Source organism: Equus quagga, chromosome 2 (genome assembly GCF_021613505.1).
Source record: "Equus quagga isolate Etosha38 chromosome 2, UCLA_HA_Equagga_1.0, whole genome shotgun sequence".
Lineage (NCBI taxonomy): Eukaryota > Metazoa > Chordata > Mammalia > Perissodactyla > Equidae > Equus > Equus quagga.
Window position 1 is genome coordinate 156542835 of NC_060268.1, and position 16966 is coordinate 156559800.

General features: G+C 36.0%; 1 protein-coding gene across 5 annotated transcripts in view; it reads left to right on the forward strand.

Annotated features, from left to right (window-relative positions):
- Positions 1 to 16966, forward strand: part of BTRC (beta-transducin repeat containing E3 ubiquitin protein ligase) — a 163879-nt gene that overhangs the window by 50403 nt on the left and 96510 nt on the right. For 3 of the 5 annotated variants that reach the window (XM_046653331.1, XM_046653333.1, XM_046653332.1), the window contains exon 2: positions 3931 to 4038. The exons of the other annotated variants lie outside the window; for them this stretch is intronic. In XM_046653331.1, the coding sequence (XP_046509287.1) occupies positions 3931 to 4038 (108 nt within the window). The remainder of the gene's footprint in view (positions 1 to 3930; positions 4039 to 16966) is intronic. 5 annotated transcript variants of the gene reach the window in all.

Consider the following 16966-nt stretch of genomic DNA (forward strand, 5'->3'; position numbering starts at 1 on the left):
ACACCGCCTCAGCATGGCCTGATGAGGGGTGCCATGTCCACGCCTGGGATCTGAACCAGCGAAACCCTGGGCTGCTGAAGCGGGGCATGCAAACTTAACCACTCAGCCCCTAGAATCTGCTTTTTTTTTAATTAAAAAAAATTTTGTAAGTATGGGTAAAAAATCTTAGGAATTTAAATGTGATTTGTAAGGAGAAACAAACTTTTTCAGCCCAATCTTTAAGTAGAAAACTTTGTGCATTTTAGGTATTTTAAAGGTAAAATTTAAAGGGGATTATTTATTAAATATTGAAGGACAGAAAAGATCTTACATCTTTGTCAGAAATTGACAAATCAGGATGGCCCTGAAATATATAGAATACATAGGAATAGTAACCAAAATGGCACTCCTTTCCACTCTGTTACTTATTGTCCAAATTTCCTTTGATATTCCCCTTCATTTAGAAAATGCTCCTAAATGTGAAGATAGAAGGGAAAGAGATAACGTAGAAGTTATAGCCTATTCCATTAATTTTGTAATTATATTTTTTCCTTGGTGTTTTGAAGTGACATTTACCAGTATGGATAAGATTAATTGTCACAATACAAACCAATTTGAAAATAGTTTTTAAATTGAGCTATAACATATAAAATCTTATGGTAATTTGCAGTTCTGACTATATTCAAGCACAGTTTTCATACCCACACCAATTGTCTTGTAATAATCGGAAATGCATCCTCTGTGTGGTGTTTGCAAGTTAATGCTATTTTAGAAATCACACCACTATATGTAGTGGCTTTCCTGGGTGTATGTGGCTCGTTATTGATTATAATTATCTTTTGTAACTTTAGTTTAAGGAGATAGGGTAAGCCCTTTCAAATTCTTAGTTGTTAGGAGTTTTGATGGAGGGATGAATGAATGAGGAAGAGCCTTAGAATGAGTAACAGTAAGGAAAATCAGATAATAATTAAGTACATACTGCAAAAATAACAGAAGATATAGTATAAAATGAAGCAGACAAAATATTCAAAAGAGTCATGCCTTAAAAACTCAGCAAGGAGCATTCATAAATACAAATAAATGTGCATATTTTAATTTAAAAAAAGAGGAAATCATGCTGGTGGCTTCAAAATGGCTAAAAGTGTATGAGCCATCTACCTATTCTGAAGGGAATGGGGAGATGTGACAAGCTATCTTTCAGTGCCTACTCCATTTTTTCCACTATTTCCTTTTTCCTCTTCTGTATTTTCATGCTCCCTTTTTATTTACTCTCACTTCTTCTCCCCTCCCACTTTTCTTAAATTTAGTCCCTCTTCAAAATGAAGCTCTCTTCTACCCAACATATACAGAACTTTAACCAACTGCTTAATAATGTACATAGTCTCTCTTTAACAACGAGAGAAACTCACTAACAATGAGTTTTTTACATTAAGGATTTTTTCTTTTAAAGATTGGTACCTGAGCTAACAACTGTTGCCAATCTTCTTCCCTGCTCATCCCCTCATCCCCCCAGTACATAGTTGTATATTCTAGTCGTGGGTCCTTCTAGTTGTGGCACATGGGATGCCGCCTCAGCATGGCCTGATGAGCGGTGCCATGTCTGTGCCCAGGATCCAAACTGGCGAAACCCCAGGTCACTGAAATGAAGTGCGAACTTAACCACTTGGCCATGTGGATGGCCCCTTTCTTTTACATTAAGGATTTTTAATGTAAAAGAATTTAAGGTTGAGTGAGTGTCACTAGAAGGTAAAGGATTTTTGTCTCTTTTGTTCATTGTTCTATCCTTAGTGCCTAGAACAGTGCCTAGTACAAGGAAGATGCTCAATAAATACTTGTTGAATAAATGACTAAAACATTCGACTTAGAAATTTTTAATATCGTTTACTTACAGAAATTATTTTAATGAAGAACTTGATTCTTCCAGTGTAGAGCAGTAATAAGAGTAGAACAGTGATTCTTAAGGGGAAAGAACCTTTTTTTATCCTGCTCTCCCTTATTCTTTTCTTCCTACTGCCTTCTCACAACATGAGAATCTCTGCCACTGAGAACTATTGGGTGAGAAAGAAATTAGTATAATAGTGTTAAGGAGCTAGAGAGGTAGATGGTGGATGTACATTGGCAGGGTGAAAGGGAGAAAGAAATTACGAGTTTAAAGCTATGGGAGTAAAATGAGTATTTGAACAAAATGTCAAGGTAGTTCATTAGCTAGAGTGCCAGCCAATTGGAAGGACAGAGAAGGTGAGTTAATGTAGGCAGTGGGGAAGGGTCAGATTGAAAATAAGGTGCTTGGATTTCATACAACAGATACAGGGAGCCATTATGAATTACTGACAAGAGTGACATGATAAAGTGAAGGTAATTATTCTATTTAGCTGCTGTTTGTAAAATGGATTGTAGTTTGAGATGAAGAAACACTGGAAACAGTGAAAACAGGAGATTGTTGTAGTGGTTCAAAGTGGTTTAGCTGTTTTGGTTGGTGTGTTATCCAGTGATGCCTTTAGCAGATACCCTTCTTTGAAGTCTCATGTCTCCACTTTATGACAAGGGATGGATGGAGGCAGGAGGAAGAGTTTGGCACTAAGAAACAATAGATCAGCATTCTAGTTCCTCCTTCTGTACTTTCTAAATTCTTGATCATGGATGAAAACTTATTTTCTCCTGGACATCAGTCACCTTAACTAAAAAATAAAGAAATAATGATCTGAAAGCAGAGGTCTAGACCAGATTGGAGTCCTTTGCAGTATACTATCCTTATGTCAGTTATAGATAGTGTGAACAATGAATATCATATTTTGTTTCCTATTATTAATTCCTATAACTAGAGTGATTTACAAAGGAAAAAAAGCCCCACGATGATATTAAATATTTCAAAACTTGTAATTTAAAATTTAGTATTATGTGCATTCACTGCTATTTTAAAATGTGTATTCCTGTTTTTATTTGTGCTACAATCAGGTATTTAGTTTTTTAGTATTATTAGGCTGTAATAGCACCCAAGTTGATGGACAAAACTTCAGCCTGGGATACTTTTAGAGAAACTTGAAGAATGTAAAAATTCTTCTAAAAGGTATAATGTTTTATAAAGCTATAGGAGCAATAACACTAATATTATTTAATTAGTATTACTAGAAATAATAATTTGTACCCTTATTTGCTACTGAATGCACTATGTATGTATATTTACACTCACACATACTTTTTTGTTTAGAAGGTTTTAACACCAGGAGCTTTTTGGGTTCTCTCACTTTTTCTGTCCCTGTCTCCTTTTCTTTCTTTGTTGTTGTTTTCCCTTCTGTTTGAATTGCCCCCCTCCCTTGTCCCCCCGCCCCAATCCATCTGGAAAGATGAAGAGGCAGCTGCTATGGTAACTATGCATTTTGGTTAATGAATAGCAAACTAACAAGACACGTAAAACATATGCAAACTGTGCAGAGTTAGTTGCTGTCAAAGCTGTAGGGGTATAACACTTTTCCTTCTCCCTGCCTTCTAAAAAAACCCTTAACTTTCCTGTGGTATTTTGTTTTCTAATTTATCATTCCTAATATTGAAATGCTACCATGAACTATTCCTTTTTCTGCTTAATCTGCACAATATTTCACCCTGTGGTGAATTTATGGGAGATGAGTTGAGGTGTATAGAGGAAAAGAATTTGGATTAAGAAGTAAATTTCCTTTAGACTCATACATAAAAGAACAGGGGCAAAAATTTCTACTAAATATTTGGGTTTTGGACCTATAACCTTTTTTTTTTTCTTTGTTCTTTGGCCACTAGTATCCGTTTTGAGTTTCTCTTTGGGGTTAGAAAGAGTAAGTAGTATATTTCTTAAAGATGTTTCTATCATAAAGGCCAGTTTCAACTGGATTATTGCATTCAGCCAAGCCTTGAAAATTCCTGTAATCTGTGCCATCCTGTCTCATACTGTCCCATCTCATAGTTGTCCTCTCTCTGCAGTGCTCTATGCCCAGGTCTCTGTGGCTGGGCTGCTCCAGCCTGGCGGACAGCATGCCTTCGCTGCGATGCCTGTATAACCCAGGGACTGGCGCACTCACAGCTTTCCAGGTACTTTCTCTGTCTCTGTGGGTTATTTGTGGGCATTAGTGTGTATGTCTAATTCATTAATGTGTCCCTCCTTCTTTCCCATGCTTTACTTATATTCACTTTTTCTTCTTCATATTGCCTGTGTTTTATGACACTCAGTCCTCCTTTAGTGACTAATTTTTAATATAGATCCAGACTGATCCACTCTTTACAACGTTGTTATTGGTTTGCCAAAATTGACATACTACAACTTGACTGTTGGTTTTCATATCTAGTAGAAGTATGATTGTGACTTTAAAGTAATCTCAACAAATAGTATTCAGTATGTAGTGTTTGCTCTGGACCTGCATAAAGACAGTTAATGTAATTAATCACTTAAGTATAACCAATTGCCTGAACACTTCTTATATTTTTCTTATGATAACTAAAAATATAAAGTGCTCTATTTTAGAATTTCTCCTAGTTACTATACTACTGTATATTTTTTTGGTAAGAACTGTGTTTATTTATGTCTTGATTAATAGGTCTAGTTTCAAGGTGGGAACACCTTTAAGACCTTAGAGTACAGAATTGAGCTTGAGACAGTCCATCTGGTCTTTCATGGACCAACAGATTCTCATTCCCTTCTGTCTTTCTTAGACACCCAAATAAGACAGTTCCAGGATATGAGAGAAAACTGTAGAGGAAGAGAATGGAAAATTTGTGGAGGAAAATGTAAGAGTGAACTTGGTGCCCAATGCTTACAGATTAGGGTACCATAGATGGTGATTTTCTTTGCAGAAGTGTTATCTGTCCACCTCAGGTATTTGGCATTTATGTTTAGCATTTGGTAATAATACACAACAGATTAGTTTTTTTTATTTGTTTGTAACCTACGTAGCTCATATTCTGTTTAGAAGAATTTCAAAGACAAGCTGTAAGTAAGCATCAGAATGCTCATGACTAAGTCTTAGTTAAAAGAGGGGAACTTAAGTATTCGACATTCCTGAACTGTGCTAACAGTTGGTAGTCTTTGATGATACTGTTTTAGTGATGATAATGCTGGATGTTTCTATTTGTCCTTTTCAGAATTTAATATTATACTTTCTTTGCTTGTCTTATGAGATACAGTATAGCAAAGTATTGTAGGCTTTAAAATTAGTTAAATCAGAACTTACAAACCGTCTTTGTCACTAGTGGCATGATCTCGAGCAAGTCATTTCACTCTAATCCTTATATTCTTCATCGGTAAATGAAGACTGTAGTAAGGGCATGCAGTAAAAATTGGCAATTAATGAGCAAGAATTTTGAATGGATACGCTATCAAGAAAGATACACAAACAGCAAATAAGCATCTGAAATGATGCTCGATATTTTTAGTCATCAAGGAAATTCAAATTAAAACCACAGTGAGATACTACTACATTGTCACCCACATGCCGTTTCCCCCCTGGGATGTGGGGTTGAGAATTCATTAGACCTTTGGTAGTTAATATATCCTAGCTTAGAGAGAAATATTATGCTAGAAAATTCATTGAAAGAAGAAGCAATCTCTTACACTTAACCATTGACCTCCACAGTGTCCTGTAGAGTGCTTTTTTGTAGTTGGAGCTCAATACATACTGATGATTGGAACTATATTAGATAAGTGGTAAAGATAATCATGTACAACTAAAAATTGTACAAGTTAAAGTTACCTGACTTGGACATAAAGATACCAAGAAAAATTTAAAATTTCGTTTGGCCTAAAGCAATCTTGAATCTAAGGTCATTAGGAAAAATTCTGAACAAATTCATGATCACTGTCAGGGCTTTCTCTATTTTGTCTTAATCAAAAATCAACAAATATCTGTTTAACAAAAATTTAAGTCCTCTTATAAGTTACTACTTCCAGAGTATATTTGGAGAAATGTTGATTTAGAGATTTTGCTGGAAAATTCAGGAATAAATTGGGTGTGTGAGCCTTGAATTACATTGTAGGAGTGAAATTGTGTGACACAGGCAGAAAAGAGAGGCTTAGGAAACATTTTGGAAGACTAGAGGCCAGTGTATGGTGTAGTGGTTAAAAGCATGGGCCCTGGTACCAACTGCTTGAGATTTGAGCCTGGCTCTGTCTGGGTATGACCTTGGGCAAGTACTTGACCTCTATATTCCTCAGTTTCCTTATCAGTAAAATGGGGATGATAATAGTATCTATCTCATAGAGTTGTTTTTAGGATTAAATGAGTTGATTTATATTAAGTCCTTAGAACAGTGTCTGGCAAATTAATGGGTTTTATAGTGTTAGAAAAATGCACAGAGGACTAGGTTTGGAGGCTTTCAGCAGATACTGTTTTGCTTTTCTCAACATTGCTATAAGTGTGAATGTTTATTTTTCTTTTCTTATCTTCAAAAAGATTGTTATGTCTTATGTGGCAAAAATGGAAGAAATGGGCTTATGTGCTGATTTTATTCTACTAATCCAATAATTTGTTCTGTGTCAGGCTGTCTGTACATAGGTGCTCAATATTGCTGATTAACTAATTAGCAGATACAGGACTTAAATCTGGTCTTTCCTATTTCCACTACTAGAATTACAACAATTTTGGTACATTTGCATCTTTCTGATTTGAGTTTTATTTACTTATTTAGATTTTTGTTTACATAAATATACATACATGAAATATACAGATTTTAAGTGTACTCTTACTAGATGAATTTCACAAATGTATACATCTGTGTAACCTCACTGTCAAGATATAGAAGATTTACATAATCTAAGAAAGTTTCTTTGTACCCCCTCCCAGTTGCTACCCATCCCCCAGATATAGTTATTGTTCTTATTTGTCACCAAAGGTTAGTTTTGCCTGTTACTTAACTTCATATAAATGCAGTCATATAGTATACATTTCTTATGTCTGTTTTTCTTTTGATCAACATAATGTTTTTGAGATTTATCCATTTTGTTATGTTTATCAGTAATTCGTTCTTTTTTATTGCTGAATATATTCCATTGTATTAATATACCGCAATTTGTTTATCCATTTGTCTATTGATAAGCATTTGGATTGTTTCCATTTTTTTGTCTACTGTGAATAAAGCTACTGTATACAGTTTGTACAAGTCTTTTTGTGGCTGTGGTTTTATTTCTCTTGGGTAAATACCTAAGAGTGGAATTGCTGGATCATAGAGGAAGTGGTTTTAATTTTAAAACAATCAGGTAACTCTTTAAAGTGGTTGTCCCAGTAGGAATACTCATTTTCACTAAAACTGACTTAGTAATAGCTTCATGGCATTTTTTTCCTTGAAATTTTTGCATCCTTTAGTAAGTTTGAAGCACCTTTGAAGTTAAAATTCTGTGACGATAGAAATGGAAGAGCCATGGAGTCATTACTGAAATTGTTGGATTATCTTCAGTAATTCAGATGGAAATGGCAGCATTAGAATGGTTTGATTATTGACATTCCAAATCACACATTTTACACTAGTGACAGAGAAGATGCTGAAAATATTGTTTAAATAGATTCTATGAGGACATGTTTAATTTGAACATATATTCATTTTCATCATTCCATTGGTTTGTCCTGGAAAGTGTATGGGTGATTAAAAGGATTTCTTTTGATTAATAGTGGATATATTTTGTGGAATCATTTATTCATCCTCAGCAAATTGGGATCTTATAATCTGTAATATTTAAGAGAATGAGCAGTAGAGAGAAAGTGCTTAAAAATAGCTGAGTAATTAAGATCCTTTATTTTCATTAGACATTGAAAGAGAAGAGAAATTCTAACAATAAGAATATGTCAATTTATATGACTTTAGAATATTTTGAGTGTCAAGTATAGCTAGTAATTTTAGGGGAATCTTGAGATAAATGAACTGTATAATACTTTAATACTACCTGGGGTCTTTTGTCAAAGTTTGAAATTGTTGGAGATTGACTTCAGGAGACATCATGTGTTTTATTGTTTAAGAATACTTAGAAGTCTACTAAATCTTACCATGTACTAAGTGAAATGTTAAAATGAAACAATACTAGGAAAATTAGGCATTATTCAGACTATATGTATGTATGTATGGGAGACTTCATTTTGCATTTGAGGTTTTTGGGGAATGGGGATTATCACACTGAATGTAAATTAACATTCAAATCTTATTACAAAGCAATACCATAAGGGAAATGTATCCCATGACAAAAATGCTTATCACGCCCTTGATATCAAGCCTTATCAAGCTGATGGCCGCTCTATTGTATATGAATAATCTCAATACAGTACAATTTCTGTGTAATAAAAAGTTCAATTCTTTTTTGTGTATATGTTTACATTTGACCTGTGTTTATCCCAGCTACGCTCCTTGCATTAGGAGTTTGCATATAGTGACAAAACAACAATGTTTTTGTTTTGTGGGAAAAAGACACACATTTTTCCCTGCTTATAAAACTAATTTATTATTTATTGTGGAATATGTAAATTATTTGGTAAATATATAAACAAGAAAATATCACCTATAATTCTTCCACTTTAAGATAATCGTCAACATGTTAGTTTCCTTCAGTCTGGAATGACTTCCATCCATGCATGCATGTACACACACAGGCATGCCCAAATATACTCATCTTGAAATATTTTTATTGTTACCATTTTATTATAAAATATAAAAATTTAACATTAATTGTGGAAAATGCAGAGAAGTAGAAAGAAAGAAAATATTTTAAATGTCCTCCCAGATATTATCATTTTATTGATACTAATACATTATGAATTTCAACTGCATCTTATACTTCTCCAAATTCTACATTCGTCAGCTGGTCACATTGATTTTGCTCGGTCTTTATCTCATGGCCAGTTGCTCACATGTTTGTAAATTGAACAAAGTTTGAACTTGGTTTACCCACTCATGTAACTGAGTGGCTTACCACCACTTTCCTCTTGTGTAATTCTTGGCCACTTCAAATTTACAGCTCTCCAAAGGTGCTGTGTTCTCTCATGGATATGTGTCTTTGCATATCCTGTTCTCTCTACCTGAAGAAGCCTACCAAAAACACCTCTCCTCCGCTACCCGTTGCCTCCCACCTCTATCTACCTTACTAATTCCACATCTCTATGATTCAACTCAAGTTGTTTTACCTCTAGGATAAAAGCCCTTGCAGACCTTTTTACTCTCCCCTTAACCCAAACAGGGCATCTGTACCCAGGGCATGCAATAGATACCTCTGTCATAACACTGAGATGCTATTGTAATTGTTTCCTCACTAGACTGTGAGTTCCTTGAAAGTAGGACTATGTTTTGTTCATTTTATATTTCCAGTATCAAGTATAGTACATGATATAGGGTAGGTGCTTAATGAATTGTGCTAAAAAAATGAATGACTGGACTTAGATAATTTGAAGAAAACTATCAAATAACTTTTATGCGGAGGGAGGTGAGAAAGCATTGAATTGCTGGTGGTACCTGCACATACATACACACAAGTGTTCTGTATTCAGAAAGAAGTCATGATAATTAAACAGTCATTCCAAAGACCACACATTTACATGGAAAAAAAAGAAAACATGCCAAGTCTGATTTATGGACAGTCCTCAAAAATTTTATACATTTCGCTTTCATACAACTCACACTATGATGATCCCTTCTGAATTGGATTTTGTATGCTGAATTTGGACCCTTAGTGATGAACAAATGCACATTTCAAGCTATTAAGTAGTGGCACTGCCAGCCAGCTAACAGTTTGGTTGCAATGATGTCAACATCTTTATCTTCACAGCAGTGTATGTTTGTGCACTTATTTGACTATTTCATTGCATTTTATCCTTATTCTATAAAAAGAGAGACATTGGAAAAATTAAAATTATTATAGTAGTGATAAACAACAGTCTAGAGAAAAGATGGAAATCATTAAGCACGCTGAAAATGACCCTTTAGCCTTGATTAGTCATAAAATTAAAGTACATGTGCAAATGTTGGAAATATATTATTGAAGATAATTTCTTAAAAAGAAAGCATAGTTATGGATTTTAAAACATTTTAGCTAACATTGAAATTTATTGTTCAGCTTCTGATGTTTCAACTTTCGTATATATTTCACTGAGAAAATTAAAAATGACCTGAATTTGCTACATTTACCTTATCCTGGAAATAGTCTGTCTTGTAGGAATGACCTCATTAGGACTGATTTGTCTTTCAAGATGCCTACTAGATTATTTAAATACTCTAATTATTTCAATTTTTGTAATAATAGATTCCTCCATTGCTAACTAAGTGTTTTGACATATCTGTGATGCAGGTAATGTTCATTTACAGGCTAATAAGCAACATTATCTAATGTTTAAAAGAAAACCAAATTGTCTTATTGTGAGACGATCAGATTTCCTTTAAAAAGCTTTTTGGGGGCCGGCCCAGTGGCGCAGCGGTTAAGTTCCCACATTCCGCTTTGGCAGCCGGGGGTTCGCCATTTCGAATCCCAGGTGTGGACCTACCCACCGCTTGTCAAGCTGTGCTGTGGCAGGCGTCCCACATAAAGTAGAGGAAGATGGGCACAGATGTTAGCTCAGGGCCAGTCTTCCTCAGCAAAAAGAGGAGGATTGGCAGCAGATGTTAGCTCAGGGCTAATCTTCCTCAAAGAAATTTTTCTTTTAGTGTTTTCCCTGATGGATCTGAAAAATTAAACTCTTTACTCCCCAAAGAGGGTTTATTGCTTTTGTTTATATTGAATAATGTTGGATTTCCCCTAATTGCCCTAACTTCAATGTGACCCTTAATAGGAGAAGGGAAAGTACAGGTACCCCAGGGGGCCTGGAGTTGCCCCAGTGTAAGAAGCACAGACTAGGAGAATGAAATTGATAAAAAACTTTAAGGGTGATCAGAGCCTCTGGATGTACTGTTCCTACCAGACAAACTCTTGCTGTGGGCAGTTAAGACTCACCTATATTCTATGAAGATGTACATGTTACTTTCTTTATATTCCAAGATTACCTTCTTGTTATTGCCGTCTTTGTGCTGAGTAGAGGCCAAAGTACCACAGGAGTTCTTTCTGTGCATTCAAGAATCATTGTTGGTTGTTTTGTGACTGACACAGCCATTTGTGCCTTCTTCCTTGTTATGCTTTATATGGTAGTGTTTATTGTCTTGCTGTCCTTCTTGTGTTAGTTTCTAGACTTGGTATTTTATGTGGACTGTCAAGATGTAGAATCTTGGTAGATAGGCATCATTTAGGAAACACTTTTCTTTGTCATTTTTCATGAAGAGAGAAACTCAGGTTATTTACGATGGCTTCATTGTTGGAGGAGGGGAACCAAATCTCTTGACTTGTTTAGCTGCATTGTCCTCTAAGAATTGCAGTACTTTACTATTGGGAGGTGACACCTCTGAGTTTTGTTTTTCCTGAGAGTGATGTTGGGTAGCTTTGAGCTTTTCTAAATTCTCTGGTCCAGTCCTCTAGAGACCAAGTCTATTATATTTTGAAATGGTTGTTTGGGCCTAGGATGTGGTACATCATCATGAAATGGGATTTGCAGCATACTTTCTGCTGGGTTATCTGTCATCTACCTTTTAAAGTTCTTGGGTGTACCATTTAAATCCTTGAGAACTTTGTTGCAAACCTAGGATCTGTGGCTTGATATGAATTAAATTGGAATTCTATGCCTTGTAAAATTTACATCAAAAAAAGAGTACATTAATTTTCATATATGATCCTTTAGTAGAAAATTGAAGTCTTAGCCTGATTTAGTCTAATTTTTTTGTGTTAGAGGTCATAAACAGAAGACAAAGAGTAGAGTGATAAGTACTCGTTTCCTGTTTCACACACACACAAATATATATAGTGCACTATTTTAAACTAGTATCTACAAAGCCTTTTTTTTGAGGAAGATTAGCCCTGAGCTAACTACTGCCAATCCTCCTCTTTTTGCTGAGGAAGACTGGCCCTGAGCTAACATCCATGCCCATCTTCCTCTACTTTATACATGGGGATGCCTACCACAGCATGGCTTTTGCCAAGTGGTGCCATGTCCGCGCCCGGGATCTGAACCGGCGAACCCCGGGCCGCCAAGAAGCAGAATGGCGTACTTAACCGCTGCCCCCCCCGCACAAAACTTTTGTGTAAGAACATAAGAAGCTTCATATTTGAAAGAAAGCACACGATTAGTTTTACTGAAATAGAATTGCTATTGTTCACTGCAGTTTCTTTTTTAAATTTAATTTTAAATTTTTTTATTGTGGTAACATTGGTTTATAACATTATATAAAGTTCAGGTGTGCATCATATTTCGATTTCTGTGTAGACTACATCCAAACTACCAAAGACTAGTTACAATCCATCTCCATACACATGTGCCTAATCACCCTTTTCACCCTCCTCCCTCCCTCATTGCAGTTTCTACTATTTGCATTAGCCATGTTTTGGGGAGTGCCTGTTTCTTTCTAGTATATTTCCCCTATTTTTAAATTGGCAGGCCATTAATTGTTTTAAGCATTTCAGTTGCAGCATAGTGCAGTCCTTTCCAGGGAATTGGTAAAATGAGGATAAAATGGGTACAGGATTCCAACAGTTTGAAAATAATGCAGTATTTGACCAAAATCTCTTTTGTGTTCCCTACTCTGGTTCTATTCCAGTAATCCTGGAAATGTGCCTGTGGACTATTTACAGTGAGATTATAAAACTGAATCATGATTTTGGTGAATAGAAGCCAGAGCATGTGGCTCCAGCACCCCAGCTGGCAGTAAGCTCTCCCTAGGTTTATGAATGTAGTTAGATGGCCCCCAACTGTTTACAAGACAGCAGAGGTGAGATCTTTGATTGACAAGTCAGAAATGCATTAGATCATTCTCTCTGCCAGTCTCTGGTTCATGCTGTTAAAAATGTCAGCCTCCAAGTTTGAATGGCAGCCTGAGGGCCTTAGAAGCTTTTTGTTTTCTGAGATGGAAACACAAATTGGATGTGTGCCTGAGCGCTTCATCCTGGGCTGTAATTTCATCTTTTAGCTAAGAACCACAAGGTACATGAGCAGAGCACCCTGTAAACAATAATACTGTGGAAAAAAAAATAAACAAGGTCGTGTTTCTGGTACGTTGATCCGATGGTGTCCTGACCTCTATCACGTTGAACATCTCCACTCTGATTGCTGTTCCCTTTGGCATTACAATGAGAGAAAGAGAGACTGACAGAGGAGGAAAAGATTTAAAGTTGCAGTGTCGTTCTACATTCCTTGTATTGGCTATGAAATATTGAACTGTCAGAATGTGACACTTGGTTTTTTAAGCAACCTTTCTTGTTTGAGGTGTTTGCAGTTCATTCCTTTATCCCCCATTTGTCTGCTTTCATTGATAGGGTTGGAAGTAGTTGCCTTAAATGCATGAAAAGGGACAATGTTAAAGAGAAGTCATGCTGATGGAGCCAAATAAGCTTAACACTGGAACATAAGTGCAGGCTGTGAGGCATAGGCAAAAGGAAACTAAAGTTGGTTTAGTGCATTAATATTGGGGTTTATGGAACACCCTATTGTAAGGAAGAATCAGCTTAGGTCCCGGTTCTGTTTTTGTGGAGGCAGGAAGTGGGAAGGTGGTAGTGGGTAAAGATAAGAGATGGAGTGACAAAACTTGTTAAACTGATAGCCTACCATATAGCAGTATTACCAGTTAAATCAAAATTAACCCAGCTGTATTATTATTATTATTTTTTTAAAGATTTTATTTTTTTCCTTTTTCTTCCCAAAGCCCCCCGGTACATAGTTGTATATTCTTCGTTGTGGGTCCTTCTAGTTGTGGCATGTGGGACGCTGCCTCAGCGTGGTTTGATGAGCAGTGCCATGTCCGCTCCCAGGATTCGAACCAACGAAACACTGGGCTGCCTGCAGCGGAGCGCGCGAACTTAACCACTCGGCCACGGGGCCAGCCCCGTATTATTATTATTTTTAAAGATTTTATTTTCCCTTTTTCTCCCCAAAGCCCCCCAGTACATAGTTGTATATTTTTAGTTGTGGGTCCTTCTAGTTGTGGCATGTGGGATGCTGCCTCAGCACGGCCTGATGAGAGGTGCCATGTCTTTGCCCAGGATCCAAAGTGGTGAAACCCTGGGCCACCGAAGCGGAGCGCAAGAACTTAACCACTCAGCCATGGGGCCGGCCCCCCCAGCTATATTATTAATTGCTCTAATTATCCAATGTCTTTGGCAAGTGGTTCATTATGAAAGACTTAAAATTTTGGCAAGATAAGTTATTTTAAATGTGCAAAATTTGTGTTTATAGTAAGAAGGTTGATGAATTGTTAACATTGAAGAAGCATTATATATGTATGAGTACAGCTTAATGGCACATGAATAGAAAATCTTGTTGAAAAAGCCAAAACATAGATTTCTTGGAAAATATTTTCTAGTAATAGGATGAGTTTTCTATTGCTGTTTAAGTTTCAATACATCTTAAAACAACAAATATTTTATATTTTTAAAATTTTTCTTCTTAAGAAAACAGCACTATTGATAGATATGTGCTTTTATCTTAATCCATTTTGGGGGCATAGACCTTACAAGTAAAGTTTTAAGTGAGCGTGACCTTTTGCAATTCCTCTGGAGTCTGAAAAAGTAGGAATTTGCGTTGAAAATACTTGAATTAACTCTTATTGATGGTTTTAAAGGACAGCTACTTAGCTTAGTCTCTCCCTCTGCAAATGTGAAAGGCAGGAGCTACTCTCTGTCATGAATACATAGTGAAATGCGCTGGAAACATGGTGGTAATCATTCCTGACATTTCTTAATTCCCTGCTTTGAGGTCATGCTGGAAAGAGAGGAGACAGTATTTATAAAATAATGGCCTGTTCCATTTTACCCAAAATTATGCCCTCTCTTACAAAATACAGTGCACAGAAAGCAAGACCAAAGGGAGGGACATTGAGAATTAGTTTCTGTTGTTTTAAGTATTGCTCTGTATTTTTAAAGCATAAATATTGATGTAGATTTGCATTTAACTATGAGAACCCACTGTCATGACTCAGTGGGGGAGTTTTCAAAAATCATTCTTCTGGAAATTGGTTTCTCATTGGCTGATTTCCTGAGGATGAGTGAAAACAAACCATTGTTTTCAATCTTGGAAGAGTAAGAGGACTGCAAGTGCTTATGTAAGAAATAAGACTAGAAATATGTGTATTTGTAGAATCTCCTAAATCTTAACATAGAGAAACTATGCAAAATTTCTTCTTCTCTTGGTGTATTATTAATCCATCATTTGCTATGAAAGTGCCTCACAGCCCATGGGCTTTATATAGTCACACCTCCATAATAATGATTAGCTTTATCACTTAAAGTCAGGCTTGCCTCATGAGCAAAAGGCAGTGTATACATAGAACCATAGAATTCCAGCATTGGAAGGGGCATCAGGAGGCCATCTAGTCCAGTCATATACAGGAATCCATTATCAAGTATTTTTGGCAGAGGGTCATCTAATCTCTGCTTGATCACTGCCATTAGTGGCAAGCTACACTTCTTGAGGCATCTTTTCTTTTCTTTTGAGGCATCTTATTTCTTCTTCACTGTTGCTGCTGTTAGAAAGTTTTCCCTCGAGGAGTCAAACTTTTTGTTCACCTACTGATTCTTAGTCTGCCTTTTGTGAAATGTAAAGTAATTGATTTCTTTTTTGTGTTTTTGTATGTTTGAGGATTGCTATCATGTTGCTTATATTTTTTGTTCCCAGCATGAATATTCTTGATTCTTTTAGTGTTTCTTTGGAGAATATCAATGATCATTTCTGCCATTTTCATAACCTCCTATTTTGATGGAGGGTGTTAGCATTCTGCTTGTCCTTCCTTGTGAATGTATTCCACCCTGACAGTGGCATGCAAAAGTAGAGGCAGCGTTGCAAAAGTGTATACAAGTGTAGAATGCAGTGATACATCTTGTTTTGAACATAATTTGGATTATGTAATTTAATTACTGCAGCCTAAAATCGAATATACTTCTTTGGTGTAGATGATTGAAAAATCTCTAGGAACTTAGGCTAGATTTGTTTCCTCACCTTTTCTTTGAAGCCAGAAAAGCATATGTAAGCACTTTGACAAATGACATAATGTAGTGGCATATCTGAGTGGTACAGGTATTTTAAACCTAGCTCCAGTTCCTGAAGATGGTGAACATCTGCTTAGAGGTATTGTAGAGCTCCACAATGCACTAATTGAATTACTCTTTTCTGGAGTTGCCGACTGCACTAATTGAATTAGAATCAGCACGCGCGCGCGCGCGTGTGTGTGTGTGTGTGTGTGTGTAACTGAGAGAATTCCAACCTTAACAGGAAGAGACTGAGAGAGATATGACTGATGGTGTGTACTGTGCTGCTATCTAATGGCAGCCTATGGAACTACTACATGGTCTCCGGGGAAGAGAGAATGCAGGCAGCTGATCTAGTGTGACCTCAGTCTAACCCCATCCAGTTTAGTTCAAAAGGTCCTAAGATGTATTTTTATAATTCTAAATCTAAGAAAGAAAGAATGTGATTAATTTCTCTATTAAAAATTACGATATGTTTTCTTAGACATAAAGTTTTTTTATGAAGGATTTAGTTGCAAATATTCACCTGAATTAGAAACTTCTAGCCTCTAATTTAATTGGTGGAAACAAATCCAGATGTACTGCAGTGGATCATGTTCTTTCTCATTTTGCCTTTCATGTGACATAAATGTGGAAAAGAATTATCTTTTTGTAATGTTCTTAGCATCAGCTAGGAAGAATGTTATAGGGTTTGTGTTCTTAAATAAAATTTCTTTCTGGTTGCCAAAATACTGAGGTCAAGTCAATTTAAAAGTGTTATCATTTTTGCTATACATGATTATGCCTACATAAAATTTAAAAATTGTATGGAAAAATATTTTAATTATTACATCAATATCAAAGCAAGTTCTATAGATCTCTGTTGCTCTAATTAGTCATTTAAAATTTAGCTTTACCACAAATTTGGGCAAGTTTGAAATCCTCTGAAGTGAAGTAGGTAATTTTCTTCCTTTTCTAAAA